The sequence below is a fragment of the Neoarius graeffei genome, chromosome 1 (assembly GCF_027579695.1).
Source record: "Neoarius graeffei isolate fNeoGra1 chromosome 1, fNeoGra1.pri, whole genome shotgun sequence".
NCBI classification, from domain to species: Eukaryota; Metazoa; Chordata; class Actinopteri; order Siluriformes; family Ariidae; genus Neoarius; species Neoarius graeffei.
Window position 1 is genome coordinate 117,388,937 of NC_083569.1, and position 15,616 is coordinate 117,404,552.

General features: G+C 42.3%; 1 protein-coding gene and 1 long non-coding RNA gene across 2 annotated transcripts in view; both read right to left on the reverse strand.

The window, feature by feature from the left end:
• Positions 1 to 4,597: 4,597 nt before the first annotated feature.
• On the reverse strand, positions 4,598 to 5,419 carry LOC132882421 (uncharacterized). Its single transcript, XR_009654211.1, has 3 exons — positions 5,363 to 5,419; positions 5,198 to 5,266; positions 4,598 to 4,653 (listed from the first exon to the last, which is right to left on the reverse strand). It is a non-coding gene; the product is annotated as an uncharacterized LOC132882421 (long non-coding RNA).
• An 8,875-nt stretch (positions 5,420 to 14,294) lies between these two features.
• The window catches only part of LOC132886076 (carcinoembryonic antigen-related cell adhesion molecule 5-like), a 39,155-nt gene continuing 37,833 nt past the window's right edge, over positions 14,295 to 15,616 (reverse strand). Inside the window, exons 8-10 of the mRNA XM_060920630.1 lie at positions 15,095 to 15,355; positions 14,888 to 15,001; positions 14,295 to 14,404 (exon numbers count right to left, since the gene is read on the reverse strand). Of these exons, the coding sequence (XP_060776613.1) occupies positions 14,295 to 14,404; positions 14,888 to 15,001; positions 15,095 to 15,355 (485 nt within the window). The remainder of the gene's footprint in view (positions 14,405 to 14,887; positions 15,002 to 15,094; positions 15,356 to 15,616) is intronic.

Here is a 15,616-nt window from a genome sequence, read left to right on the forward strand (position 1 = left end):
ACTCCATATCTTTTGACCAGGTTACGACCTCTCTTATTTTCAATAGGTCCAAAATAATCCACCCCTCATCTCATCATCTCTAGCCACTTTATCCTGTTCTACAGGGTCGCAGGCAAGCTGGAGCCTATCCCAGTTGACTATGGGCGAAAGGCTGGATACAGTAAATGGTGGCAAGTCTGGCAAGATTCTTTCAACTGGAAGGTCAGACATTTTTTGTTCTCCAACCCTCCCCTGAAGACGACGGCAGATAACACAGTCAGCAATGATTTTTCTGCAGGCTGAGTTTGCATTTGTTTTGTTTTTTTATAATATATTTTATTAATTTCCAGCCATCTTCTACTGCTTATCCGGATCCGGTTCGCGGGGGTAGCAGCCTAAGCAGAGCAGCCCAGACTTCCCTCTCCCCAGCCACCTCCACCAGCTCTTCTGGGGGAATACCAAGGCGTTCCCAGGCCAGCCGAGAGATGTAATCTCTCCAGCATGTCCTGGGTCTGCCCCAGGGTCTCCTCCCAGTGGGGCATGCCCAGAAAACCTCCCTTGGGAGGCATCCAGGGGGCATCCTAACAAGGTGCCCGAACCACCTCAACTGACTCCTTTTGATGTGGAGGAGCAGCTTTTCTACTCTGAGGCTACGTTTACACTAGACCGTATCTGTCTCGTTTTCTTCGCGGATGCACTGTCCGTTTACATTAACCCCCCTGAAAAAGCGGGGAAACGGGAATCCGCCAGCGTCCACGTATTCAATCTAGATCGTATCAGCTCCGGTGCTGTGTAAACATTGAGAATACGCGAATACGCTGTGCTGAGCTCTAGCTGGCGTCTCATTGGACAACGTCACTGTGACATCCACCTTCCTGATTCGCTGGCGTTGGTCATGTGACGCGACTGCTGAAAAACGGCGCAGACTTCCGCCTTGTATCACCTTTCATTAAAGAGTATAAAAGTATGAAAATACTGCAAATACTGATGCAAATACTGCCCATTGTGTAGTTATGATTGTCTTTAGGCTTGCCATCCTTCCACTTGCAAGTAATAAGTGATATGCGCTGGGATCTCACACACAGCGGCTCAGTCCCGAATCGTGGCTTGTTCACTTCACTCGCGCGCTCTGTGAGCTGCGCAGGGCCGGAGTGCACACCCTCCAGAGGGCACTCGCTGTTCAGGGCGGAGTGATTTGGAGCGCAGGATGCCTGCGGAGCCGAGCGTATCCGCGTATTGGTGTTGCTGTGTGCACGGCTAACGGTTTTAGTGTAAACGCGAATCGTTTTAAGAACGTTAATCTGATGATCCGCTGATTCGACGTAATGTAAACGTAGCCTGAGTCTCTCCCGAATGACCAAGCTTCTCACCCTGTCTCTAAGGGAGAGCCCAGCCACCTGCAAAGAAAACTCATTTCTACCGCTTGTATTTGCGATCTCATTCTTTCGGTCACTACCCATAGCTCGTGACCATAGGTGAGAGTGGGAACGTAGATGGACCAGTAAATTGAGAACTTTGCCTTACAGTATTTATCAAATAGAACTCAATGTGTAAGTTATAATAATTCAATCTCTGAGTTCTCTTCAGTAAAGTTTGGGGTACCCCAGGGATCAGGGATTGCCTCTGTACTTTCTTCCATCTGTATACTTCTCCTTGGTGACATCATGTGCAAATACACTGACAACACACAGCTAAATGTACCTGTGAAACCAAATGGCCTTTCCCAACTCCTAAGTTTAGAGGCATGCCTCTTAGAAATTAAAAAGAAATGGATGGGTATGAGCTTTCAGCTGTTAAATGCTGATAAAATAGAGCTACTGATTGTTAGAACAGTCAAATATGGATAATCGTGTGAGAATTTGAGCAACACTGATGACTACAGTATTTCTGAAAGTTTGCTCCTCAAAGATCTTGGAGTGATGCTGGATTCTCATCTGACTTTCCAGACTCATCTCAAGGCTACTACCAAGCAATCATTTTTTCATGTTTGTAATATTATCAAAATCAGATCAATTCTATATTTGTTTGATGTTGAAATGCCAATACATGCATTTGTATCCTCCAGACTTGATTACTGGAAATTTATTTTTGTCTTTTTAGTGCTCCTGGAAGTCATCAGCTTGTCCAGAATGTTGCAGTAAGAATCCTGACAAAAAGTAAAAAATCTGATCATATAACACCATCTGGGCGGCACGGTGGTGTAGTGGTTAGCACTGTCGCCTCACAGCAAGAAGGTCCGGGTTCGAGCCCCGTGGCCGGTGAGGGCCTTTCTGTGCGGAGTTTGCATGTTCTCCCCATGTCCGCGTGGGTTTCCTCCGGGTGGTCCGGTTTCCCTCACAGTCCAAAGACATGCAGGTTAGGTTAACTGGTGACTCTAAATTGACCGTAGGTGTGAATGTGAGTGTGAATGGTTGTCTGTGTCTATGTGTCAGCCCTGTGATGACCTGGCGACTTGTCCAGGGTGTACCCCGCCTTTGGCCCATAGTCAGCTGGGATAGGCTCCAGCTTGCCTGCGACCCTGTAGAACAGGATAAAGCGGCTAGAGATAATGAGATGAGATAACACCATCCTAGCCTCTCTTCACTGGTTACCAGTACAAACTAGAGCTGATTTTTAGGTTCTTCTTTTAACTTATAAGGCTTTGCATGAACTCACACCACCTAACTTAGCTAAGCTAATTACACCATACACACTGGTACATCTCTTCACTCTCTTCATGATGGTCTCTTGGTCATTCAACTAGTTCAGAAAAATCAGCTGGTCACAGATCACCTACCGTTCACCCTATCCCTGTCATGGCCTTCTGTTATTTCTAAGAGAAGCATGCTCAGTGGATAATTTTTAAATCAAGACTTAAAACCCTTCTTTACTCCCTTCACTCCAGCCTACCTGAGAGCTCAAGCAGGTTTAATCCCCTTAATGTGGTTGTTTGCTTTCAGTGTCCATCCATTAATTTATTTTACTTGATTTTATTTATCTTTTACGATTTACATTCAAAGGTTTACTTACATGATGTTTTAAGGTCACTGTATTTAAATTGCTATTAATTCTACATTGATGTGTTTGCCTTGTTTAATTTTTATTTTTACTTGCTGGCTGTATGTTTTATTCCACGTATTATTTTATTTTAAAAGTGTATTAGGAGCACGCTGCATGTTGCTCATGCAGTTTAAATAAATAAAATTGAAGCTGTTGTTACTGGTTCTGTCACTTACATTTACTCAGAGGACTGTATTTGTATCTAGCGAGCTACAGTCAGGCCCATAAGTATTTGGACAGTGACACAAGTCCCATAATTTTGCTGAGCATTTTAGAAACAAACACAGATTGTGGTTTTCCAGCTGTCTGTTTGATAAATGTAGCTTCATCAGTGTACACAGACACATGGCTCACTGCAGAGAGACAGAAAGAGATTACAATAAGCACATTAATTAATACATTTCTCCTGATATTGCTGTCACTGATGTTACAAACTAGTTAACATTTTGAATCAGTGACTGCAGCATGAAATCAGGAAGTTATTTGGCATGTCAGTATTTTGCATGTTCATCGACAACTACGTTAGAACTGTCCAAGTAGAATGACATGATGGAAAGTGATCTAGACAGCAACCAAACTAACATGGATGAGTTCTTTCAGATTCTGTGAGGTGGGGTTTTGTGTGCTTGAAAGTTTGTGAACTTTTCTAGCCTGATGAGCATCAACAACGCTTTTTCTGAGGTCCTCAGAAATCTCCGTTGTTCGTGCCATGATACACTTCCACAAACATATGTTGTGAAGATCAGACTTTGACAGATCCCTGTTCTTTAAATAAAACAGGGTGCCCACTCACACCTGATTGTCGTCCCATTGATTGAAAACGCCTGACTCTAATTTCACCTTCAAATTAACTGCTAATCCTAGAGGTTCACATACTTTTGCCACTCACAGATATGTAATATTGGATCATTTTCCTCAATAAATAAATGACCAAGTATAATATTTTGATCTCATTTGTTTAACTGGGTTCTCTTTATCTACTTTTATGACTTCTGTGAAAATCTGATGATGTTTTAGGTCATATTTATGTAGAAATATAGAAAATTCTAAAGGGTTCACAAACTCAAGCACCATTGTACCGGTACATGGATAGCATAACTGCTAAATGACAAATTCTACCCAATGCACCTTTAAAAATATTTCTGACTTCATGGTGTTTGGTTTGTCTTTTAAGATTTATAGTGTAAATGTGGTGGCACGGTGGTGTAGTGGTTAGCACTGTCGCCTCACAGCAAGAAGGTCCTGGGTTCAAGCCCAGCAGCTGGCGAGGGCACACATCCTTTCTGTGTGGAGTTTGCATGTTCTCCCTGTGTCTGCATGGGTTTCCTCTGGGTGCTCCGGTTTCCCCCACAGTCCAAAGACATGCAGGTTAGGTTAATTGGTGGCTCTAAATTGACTGAGTGTGAATGGTTGTGTGTCTCTGTATGTCAGCCCTGTGATAACCTGGTGACTTGTCCAGGGTGTACCCTGCCTCTCACCCATAGTCAGCTGGGATAGGCTCCAGCTTGCCTGCGACCCTGTAGGACAGGATAAGCGGCTACAGATGATGGATGGCTAGTGTAAATGTCATGAGTCTTACCTCCATGTTGTGCTTCAGATCTGAGTACACAGTGTCATCACCTGCACTGGCTTTTTCTAATGGGGAGAAAGAAATCCTGAATTAATCTCCTGAAAAATTATAACTCATGTCAAGTATTTGATCGAAAATGAACAGGATATTAAATCAGACACTACTAGTTTCTGACTTGGGGAAAGACTTTATGCTTAGTAACCTGACAGATTGTGTGTGGTTTTGTTTTGTTTTTTTGTCTTATTCAGTTTAAGAGACAAGCTGTTAAATGAATGACTGTGTAAACATGCTGCAACACAAGTGATAATAGGAACTAACTTTTACAGACATCCAACAATAATAAATGGATGAAAAATATGACGTGTCATTCTTTAATTAATTAAACAGGGAAGCTGCTGTGGAGAAACCCTCGGTTGTGCTGTTACAGGAAAATAATCATCTTCAAGGTAGGAACTCTGAACCAGTAACTCTGCTTCTTCACACCATACTGTCACTGATTATTTTCCTCAAACAGTACAACAGAGTGGGTTTTTTTTTTTCATTACATGAAACAAGAGTAGGGTGCAGGTGATCTATGACACAAACTTAAATTTCTTTATTTTGATCTACCTTTCATTCTCCTTTCTTTTTTCATTGGACTAAATTCAATCTCAGCATAAGTCACATCAGCATCCGCACCTGCAGTAGCAGAGAACAAAACCATCCCAATGATCTTTATCCAGATTTTGTTTTTTAATTAATCCATGAAGTGTCCCAGCATTAAAAATACTCTACCACTGTTCCTGTTTGCCTTCTTTTCCTTCATGTCCTGTGTATAAATCACTTCACTGCTCTCAGCTGCAGCTTCACCTAAACACAGTGCAGTGTGTTAATCATGACAAGACACTTCTCTACTTTACTGTATCGAAGTAATCTATAGTTGAGTCTCCTAATGCAAGAGGAAATGTCTGATATGAAATAAATCCACTGATCCACAGTGTCATAACTGTATTCACTTCCTACAGAAAAAACAACAAAGATTAACTGAATTTGTGATACAAGCACCATTTCCAGAAAAGTATGGATATTTTTTATGCTTCCGCCACCTTAAGGTGCAGGAGGCATTATGTTTTCAGGTTGTCTGTCTGTCTGTGCGTGCGTCCGTGCGTGCGTCCGTGCGTGTGTCCATCCCGAAACTTTGTGAACACGATATCTCAAAGGCTAATGAAAGGAATTTCACCAAACTTTCACCATTTGTGCACTTTGGGACAAAGATGAACTGATTAGATTTTGAGATCAAAAGGTCTAGGGTCAAGGTCACTGTGAGGTCAAATGTCTGTCCAAAAACCTTGTGAACACAATATCTCCAAGGCTAATACAAGTAATTTCACCAAACTTTCAGCATTTGTGCATTTGGAGACAAAGATGAACTGATTAGATTTTGAGATCAAAAGGGCAAAAGTCAAGATCACTGTGAGGTCAAATGTCTGTTCAAAAACCTTGTGAACACAATATCTCAAAGGCTAATAAAAGGAATTTCACCACACTTTCAGCATTTGTGCACCTGGGGACAAAGATGAAATGATAAGAATATGAAGGCCAAAGGTCAAGGTTACTTTGAGGTCACATGTCTGCCCCAAAACCTTGTGAACGCAATATCTCAATAGCAAATGAAAGGAAAGTCACTTAATATTCAGCACTTGGACAAAGATGAACTTTAGATTTTGAAGTCAAAAGGTGAAGTTACTGTTAGGTCAAATGCTCATCCCAAAGCGTTGTTAACACAATATCTTTCAGCATCTGTGCAGTTGTAGACAAAGATGAACTGCCTAGAGAATAAGGTCACCTACGTGGTAAATGTGAGTAGCTATTTCCGCTTTCGTTAATAACACTAAATACCAAGTTGACATAAACTTAATCACAACTTAATAAGGCGTGTAGTCTACCAGGCGGAGGCATCCCCATCGACGTCGTTGGCATCGATTTCTATCTAGTTCAAAATGCAATAAAAACAAAAATCTGTGATTTGTTAATTTACATGAACTTCTGTGATAGTAGGCATATCAGTTGAAAATTCTAAATCAAATCCAAATCGCTTGAAAATGCCCTCACTGTATTCAGAATTGAATGCTAAATAACATACTCTTTACAGAATTAAAATATGTTTATCCATTCTTGAGATATTACAAATCAAAGATTTAAAAATGGCTTAATATTTAGAAAACTGAGATGAAATGTTTTTTCTTAACTTTTTTGGGTTTTTTTTTCAAGATACTTACATAGAAATTGGCAGGTACATACTGTAGATGGTTGTATACTGAATGCAAAGTTTGAAAAATTAGTAAAAACCAATGATGCAAAGTAGTATTTAAGTAGTATTAATTATGCTAATTAGGTAAAACATCATATTAGGCATAACTAGGCATAATTAGGCATTACATCAAAACTGGCAGATGGAAAATTTTGCTGAATACGTCATCAGAAACAGTGAGAGCTAGAGAACATCCCGATAAAAGTTATTTGATTGATATTCACAAGTAACCCAGTTGGAAACCAATCAGAAGAGAGAGAGCCTCACCGATTTCCTGTGACTCAAAAAGCACTGGCAATTTCCCAATGTCATGCAAGCAGACAGTGTGCTCTGTTGTACCAACTTCAACCCGCCGTTACTCCCAAAGTACTGAACAGATCTTAACAAGATAAATTTCTTTGGAAAGCAGAGATTATAAGCTTTTTAATGATAGTATTCACAACAGAAAATATTTAAGAGTTAAGCAATGATCCATTTGGAAACTCAGATGAGCATCTACATGCACAATTTTCACAGCGCAGCCAGTGAGCATCTGATATGCCTAGTGATAACTGACAAAAATACAAAGAAAAATTTTTTTAGTAGTTTTACTGACCAACTTAATTATATTTTGTAAATATGAATGAAGTTAGAATTTGATGCCTGTAACACACTCAAAAAAAAGTTGGGACAGAAGCATGATTACCATTGTGTTACACCACTGTTCTTTTAATAATGCTTTTTAATCATGGGGATCTGAGGATACTAATTGTTGGAGTTTTGCAATTAGAATGTTTGTCCATTCTTGCTTGATACAAGACTTCAGCTGCTCAGCAATCCATGGTCGCCATTGTCCGATTCTCCTCTTCATGATGTGCCATACATTCTCAATAGAAGACAGATCTGGACTGGCAGCAGGCCAGTCAAGCACACGCACCCTGTATCTATGAAGCCATGCTGTTGTAGCCCATGCAGAATTATGTCTGGCATTGTCCTGCTGAAATAAACATGGACTTCTCAGGAAGAGACGTTGCCTTGATGAATAGGTCACTCTAAAATCCTAATATATGCCCCAATATATTAGTGGTACCTTCACACACATACAAATCCCCCATGACGTGGGCACTGATGCCGCCTATACCATCACAGATGCTGACTTTTGCATCTTTCTCTGATAACAAACTGGATGGCTGTGTTCACCTTTGGCACTGAGAACCTGACATCCAGTTTTCCCAAAAACAAGCTGAAATGTGGACTCATCTAACCACAGCACACATTTCCACTGTCTTCCAGTCCATCTGAAATGAGTTCAGGCCCAGAGAAATTGGCAGCGTTTCTGCATAGAATTGATGAATGGATTCCTCCTTGTGTGATACAGATTCAGGTTGCATTTCTGGATGCAGTGGCAGATAGCATTGAGTGACATCAGTTTTCAGAAGTACTCCCAAGCCCATGTGGCTATTTGTCACATTAGAATGCCAGTTCCTCAGGCAGTGCCACCTGAGGGCTCGAAGGTCATGCACATTCAACAGTGGTTTGCGACTTTGCCCTTTACACACTGAGATGTCTCTGAATTCCCTGAATCGTTTCATAATATTATGTGCTGTAGATTTTGAAAGCCCTAAATTCTTGCATTGAGAAATGTTCTTTTTGAATTGACTAACAAGTCTCTCATGAATTTTAGCACAAAGGAATGAGCCATGACCCATCCTTGCTTGCAAAGACTGAGCCTTTGATGCTGCTCCTTTTATATCCAATCATGATACCAATTAACCTGCTTATTGTGGAGTCTTCCCAAATGGTGGTACTTGAATATCCTATTAACCTTTCAGTCTTATTTTGCCTATGTACCAACTTTTTTAAGTGTGTTGCAGGTATGAAATTCTAACTTTCTTTATATTTACAAAATACAATTAAGTTGGTCAGTAAAACTATTGAAAATCTTTTCTTTGTATTTTTGTCAGTTAAATAAAGGTTCACATGAATTAACACATCACAGATATTTTTATTGCATTTTGGGAAAAAAGTAACTATTTTTTATTATTTTCCTTTAAAGTATCTCCACCTTAACGTGGTGGAGGGATTTGAGTGTCCCGGAGATCCTGGGAGCTGGGTTGTCAAGGGCATTAGCCCCTGGTAGGGTCTCCCAAGGCAAATTGGTTCCAGGGGAGGGGCCAGATTAAGAACAATTCATGGACCCTGATGAAACAATGAAGTAAGAGCTGCAGCACCTTGCCTGAGAGTGGGAAACTGGGGCTTGCTCCTGGAGGCAGACCTGGGAGGGAAGCTTGCCAGGGTTGGATGCATTGTGAGCTGGGTAGCAGGCAAAGGTGGGAACCTGGGTGTGCTGATCCTCGGCAGTGCAGTCTAGTTCTTGAGACATGGAAGGTCACCTGTCTGGCAGGGAAGGAACTGGAGCTGGTGCAGGAGGTGGAGCGGTACCAACTAGGTATAGTTGGGCTCACCTCCACGCATAGCACCTGTTCTGGAACCAAACTCCTGGAGAGGGGTTGGACTCTTCTTTTCCAGAGTTGTCCAGGGTGAGAGGTGTCAGGCAGGTGTGGGGATACTCACGAGCCCCTGGCTAAGCACCACTGTGTTGGAGTTCTCCCCGGAGAACAAGAGGGTTGCCTCTATGCCACTGCAAGTCGCTGAGAGGAAAATTCTGACTGTTGTTTGTGCTTATGCACCAAACAGCAGTGCAGAGTATTCTGCATTCTTGCAGTTGCTGGGTGGTGTCCTGGAAGGGGTGCAACCTGAGGACTCTATAGTTCTCCTGGGGGACTTCAATGCTCACATGGGTAATAATGGAGAAACATGGAAGGAGGTGATTGGAAGGAACGGCCTGCCTGATCTAAACCCAACTGGGGTTTTGTTGTTGTTGGACTTCTGTGCTTGTCCTGGATTGACCATAATAAACACCATGTTCAAGCATAAGGTGGTTCATAAGTGTGCCTGGTATCAGAACACCTTCGGCCAAAGATCAATGATCGACTTTGTGGTCATATCATCAGATCTGCGGCCGTATGTCTTGGACACTTGGGTGAAGAGAGGAGCAGAGCTGTCAACTGAACACCACCTGGTGGTGAGTTGGATCAGATGGTGGGGAGGCTGCCAGACAGACTTGGCAAACCCAAGCATATAGTGAGGGTGAACTGGAAATGTCTGATGGAGTCGTCTTTTCGTAGGATCTTCAATTCCCACCTCTGGAAGAGCCTTTCATGCATCCCAGGGGAGGTTGGCGACATGGAATCTGAATGGACCATATTCAAAGCCTCCATTGTAGAGGCAGCTAGTAGGAGCTGTGGCAAAAAGGTCATCAGTGCCTGTTGTGGCAATAACCTAAGAAACTGCTGGTGGACACTGATGATGAAGGAAGCCGTCAAGTTGAAGAAAGAGGTCTTTCAGGCATGGTTGGCCCAGGGGTCCCTTGATGCAGCAGGCAGGTACCAGGAGGCCAGAAGGACTGCAGCTTCAGCAGTTGCTGAAGCAAAAACCCAGCTGTGGGAAGAGTTCAGGGAGGCCATGGAGAAGGACTTTTGGTTGGCCTCAAGGAAGTTCTAGCAAACCATTTGATGACTCAGGAAGGGGAAGCAGAGCTTGCCTCAGGCTGTGCTCACCCAAACTGGGGATATTGTCAGGTGGTGGAAGGAGCACTTTGAGGAGCTCCTGAACCCATCCTACACATCCTCCATGGAGTAGGCGGAGTCTGAGGACTCGGGGGAAGCTTCACCCATATCTCTGGCAGAGGTCACTGAGGTAGTTAAGAAGCTCCTTGGTGGCAAGGCGCCAGGGATGGATGAGATTCACCCTGAGATGCTGAAGGCTCTGGACATTGTTGGGCTGTCTTGGCTGACATGCCTCTTCAATGTTGCATGGAGGTCAGGTACAATGCCTGTGGAGTGGCAAACCGGGGTGGTGGTTCCTTTTTTTTTTATAAAGGGGGACCAGAGAGTGTGCTCCAATTAAAGGGGTATAACACTGCTCAGTGTCCCCTGGAAAGTTTATTCCAGGGTGCTGGAAATGAGGCTCCAATTGATTGTCAAACCTCAGACTCAGGAGAAGCAATGCGGATTCTGTCCTGGCCATGGAATGGTGGACCAGTTCTTTACCCTGGCATGGTTGTTGGGAGGTTCATGGGAGTATGACCATCCAGTGTACATATGTTTAGTAGATTTGGAAAAGGCTTATGACCATGTCCCCCGGGGGCTCTTATGGGGGGCACTGCGGGAGTATGGGGTATCAGGGTCATTGCTACGAGTCTTCCAGTCCTTGTACAACCAAAGTTTAAGCTGTGTCCATATTCTTGGTATAAATTCAAACACGTTTCTGGTGGGTGTTGGACTCCACCAAGACTGCCCCTTGTCACCGATCTTGTTTGTGATATTCATGGATGGGATCTCAAGGCTCAGCTGGGGTGTGGAGGGTGTCCGGTTTGGGAACCTAAGAACTGCATCTCTGCTCTTTGCAGATGTAGTTCTGTTGTCTTCTTCAGAGCATGACCTTCAGCATGCAGTGGGATGGTTTGCAGCTGGGATGAGAATCAGCACCTCCAAGTCTAAGGCCATGGTTCTCTGCTGGAAAACAGTGGAGTGCTTCCTCAGGGTTGGGAATGAGTTGCTGCCCCAAGTGAAGGAGTTCAAGTATCTTGGGGTCTTGATCACGACTGATGGTAAAATGGATCATGAGATGGACAGGCAGATTGGGGCAGCATCAGCAGTAATGTGGACATTGTACTGGACCATTATGGTGAAGAGAAAGCTGACCCAGAAGGCAAAGCTTTCGATTTACCAGTCAATCTGCATTCCAACCCTCACCTATGGTCATGAGCTTTGGGTAGTGACAGAAATGATGAGCTCGTGGATACAAGTGGCTGAAATGAGTTTTCTCTGTAGGTTGGCTGGGCTCACCCTTAGAGATAGGGTGAGGAGCTCAGACATCTGGAGGGATCTCGCAACAGAGCCACTGTTCCTTCATGTCAAAAGGAGTCAGCTGAGGTGGTTTGGGCATCTCATTAGGATGCCTCCTGAGTGCCTTCCTTTGAAGGTTTTCCAGGCATGTCCAACTGGAAGGAGACCTCAGAGTAGACCCAGAACATGCTGGAGAAATTATAAATCTCACCTGGCCTGGGAGCATCTTGGGATCCCCCAGGAGGAACTGGAAAGCATTGCTGGGGAGAGGGATGCCTGGAATACCCTGCTAAGCCTGCTACCACCGTGGCCCAACCTCAGATAAGTGGAAGAAAATGGATGGATAAATGGATGGATGGATTTTTAAAAATATCCCAACTTTTCTGCACATGGGGTTAATAAACGTGACTGTAGATTCTCGTTCTCATCTCATTATCTCTAGCCGCTTTATCCTGTCCTACAGGGTCGCAGGCAAGCTGGAGCCTATCCCAGCTGACTATGGGCGAAAGGCGGGGTACACCCTGGACAAGTCGCCAGGTCATCACAGGGCTGACACATATGGTGGTGCTTGAAAGTTTGTGAACCCTTTAGAATTTTTTATATTTCTGCATAAATATGACCTCAAACATCATTAGATTTTCACACAAGTCATAAAAGTAGATAAAGAGAACCCAGTTAAACAAACGAGACAAAAATATTATACTTGGTCATTTATTTATTGAGGAAAATAATCCAATATTTTATATCTGTGAGTGGCAAAAGTATGTGAACCTCTAGGATTAGCAGTTAATTTGAAGGTGAAATTAGAGTCAGGTGTTTTCAATCAATGGGATGACAATCAGGTGTGAGTGGACACCCTGTTTCATTTCAAGAACAGAGATCTATCAAAGTCTGATCTTCATAACACCTGTTTGTGGAAGTGTATCATGGCACGAACAAAGGAGATTTCTGAGGACCTCAGAAAAAGCGTTGTTGATGCTCATCAGGCTGGAAAAGGTTACAAAACCATCTCTAAAGAGTTTGGACTCCACCAATCCACAGTCAGACAGATTGTGTACAAATGGAGGAAATTCAAGACTATTATTACCCTCCCCTTGACCAACAAAGATCACTCTGAGAGCAAGGCATGTAATAGTAGGTGAGGTCACAAAAGACCCCAGGGTAACTTCTAAGCGACTGAAGGCCTCTCTCACATTAACATTAGCCAATGTCCATGAGTCCACCATCAGGAGAACACTGAACAACAATGGTGTGCATGGCAGGGTTACAAGGAGAAAGTCACTGCGCCCCAAAAAGAACATTGCTGCTCATCTGTAGTTTGCTAAAGATCATGTGGACAAGCCAGAAGGCTATTGGAAAAATGTTTTGTGGATAGATGAGAGCAAAATAGAACTTTTAGGTTTAAATGAGAAGTATTATGTTTGGAGAAAGGAAAACACTGCATTCCAGCATAAGAACCTTATCCCATCTGTGAAACATGGTGGTGGTAGTATCATGGTTTGGGCCTGTTTTGCTGCATCTGGGCCAGGACGGCTTGCCATCATTGATGGAACAATGAATTCTGAATTATATCAGTGAATTCTAAAGGAAAATGTCAGGACATCAGTCCATGAACTGAATCTCAAGAGAATGTGGGTCATGCAGCAAGACAACGACCCTAAGCACACAAGTCGTTCTACCAAAGAATGGTTAAAGAAGAATAAAGTTAATGTTTTGGAATGGCCAAGTCAAAGTCCTGACCTTAATCCAATCAAATTGTTGTGGAAGGACCTGATGCGAGCAGTTCATGTGAGGAAATCCACCAACATCCCAGAGTTGAAGCTGTTCTGTATGGAGGAATGGGCTAAAATTCCTCCAAGCTGGTGTGCAGGACTGATCAACAGTTACCACTAACATTTAGTTGCAGTTATTGCTGCACGAGGGGGTCACACCAGATACTGACAGCAAAGGTTCACATACTTTTGCCACTCACGGATATGTAATATTGGGTCATTTTCCTCAATAAATAAATGACCAATTCTAATATTTTTGTTTAATTTGTTTAAGTGGGTTCTCTTTATCTACTTTTAGGACGTGTGAAAATCTGATGTTGTTTTAGGGCCTATTTATACAGAAATATAGAAAATTCTAAAGGGTTCACAAATTTTCAAGCACCACTGTAGACACAGACAACCATTCACTCCTACGGTCAATTTAGAGTCACCAGTTAACCTTACCTGCATGTTTTGGACTGTGGGGGAAACCGGAGCACCCGGAGGAAACCCACGTGGACACGGGGAGAACATGCAAACTCCGCACAGAAAGGCCCTCGCCGGCCATGGGGCTCGAAGCCGGACCTTCTTGCTGTGAGGCAACAGCACTAACCACTACACCACCGTGCCGCCTGACTGTAGATTCCAACACATAATAGATTTCAAACAAATTAAATGGATTTCATGAATTTTACATATTAAAGAGATGATAATTTTACAATGAATTTCAAAGAAAGATGTGAGTTTCTATGAATAGATGTAGAAATAAAAAGTCATTAAGACAGTGTCTGACCAGCCTGAAGTGCTGTATATCCTGACTGAGAGTCTTCAGCTCCTGACTGTCTCTGGTTCTGCTCTGATGTCTGATTGTTTTTTTGCTGCTTTTCTATAGAGGGAGACAGATTCTACATCTGAACAAGGTGTAAATAGGAAAAGAAGCAGTTTATTTTACACAGCCCTGATTACAGTGTAAAGAACATAGTCTCTACAAAAGATCAATTACACAATATAAATAGATACAAATAATAACTATGGATATAATTCTCATCACAATATGGAGTTAGATGACTGTAACTACATGTCTGAACTGCACAACCTGCAGTAAAGTAATATTTACAACTTAAATTTACAAACTTAATGATTGAGCAAAAAGTCAGATTCTATTATTAAACTGGGTTCACTATGACTCAACAGATCAAACACCCAAAATAATTCCTGAGAATTTGAAAAAAAGAAAAGAAAAAGAAAAACAATAAAACAATTATGTGATGCATCATTTTTTTTAAATTTTTAAGTAACAACCGTTAAAAAACTGTTACTTTTAATTCTGATTATATTCAACATAAAAGAGATAAAGCAGTTATCAGACCTTTCTTTCTTTTGTAGGACCACAGCAGGATCATTAAGATCAGTAAACTGATGAACAAAAATCCCAAGCCCACAGCCACTCCTACTGTTCCACCACTGGATCTAAATCCTGGGACTGAGGAGAAAAAGAGAGCAGAATTTAACTTTAAAACACTCTACATTTAAACTGTGTTATTCAAAAGAGAATCAAATAAAAAGAAATTCTCACAAGGTTTCTCATGTCTGACTGAGACCCAGCTTTTCAGTGACTCTTCTCCCTCTGGATATTTACAGTGGTAGAAACCTTCATCTGACTTTGAGATATTATGGATTATCATCTCTCCTGTAGTCTGTGTCTGGAGGACTGATTCATCTCTATAGAAATCAGCTCGGAGGTTTGAGGGCTTTGGATTTCGATATAAACAGCGTAGAGTCAGAGGATGTCCCTCAGTCACAGGATGGACAGGACTCTCCAGGATCACAAGAGCATCTAGAACACAGAAAATCACATTTACAATATACAGTGGTGCTTGAAAGTTTGTGAACCCTTTAGAATTTTCTATATTTCTGCATAAATATGACCTAAAACATCATCAGATTTTCACACAAGTCCTAAAAGTAGATAAAGAGAACCCAGTTAAACAAATGAGACAAAAATATTATACTTGGTCATTTATTTATTGAGGAAAATGATCCGATATTACATACAGTGGGGCAAAAAAGTATTTAGTCAGCCACCAATTGTGCAAGT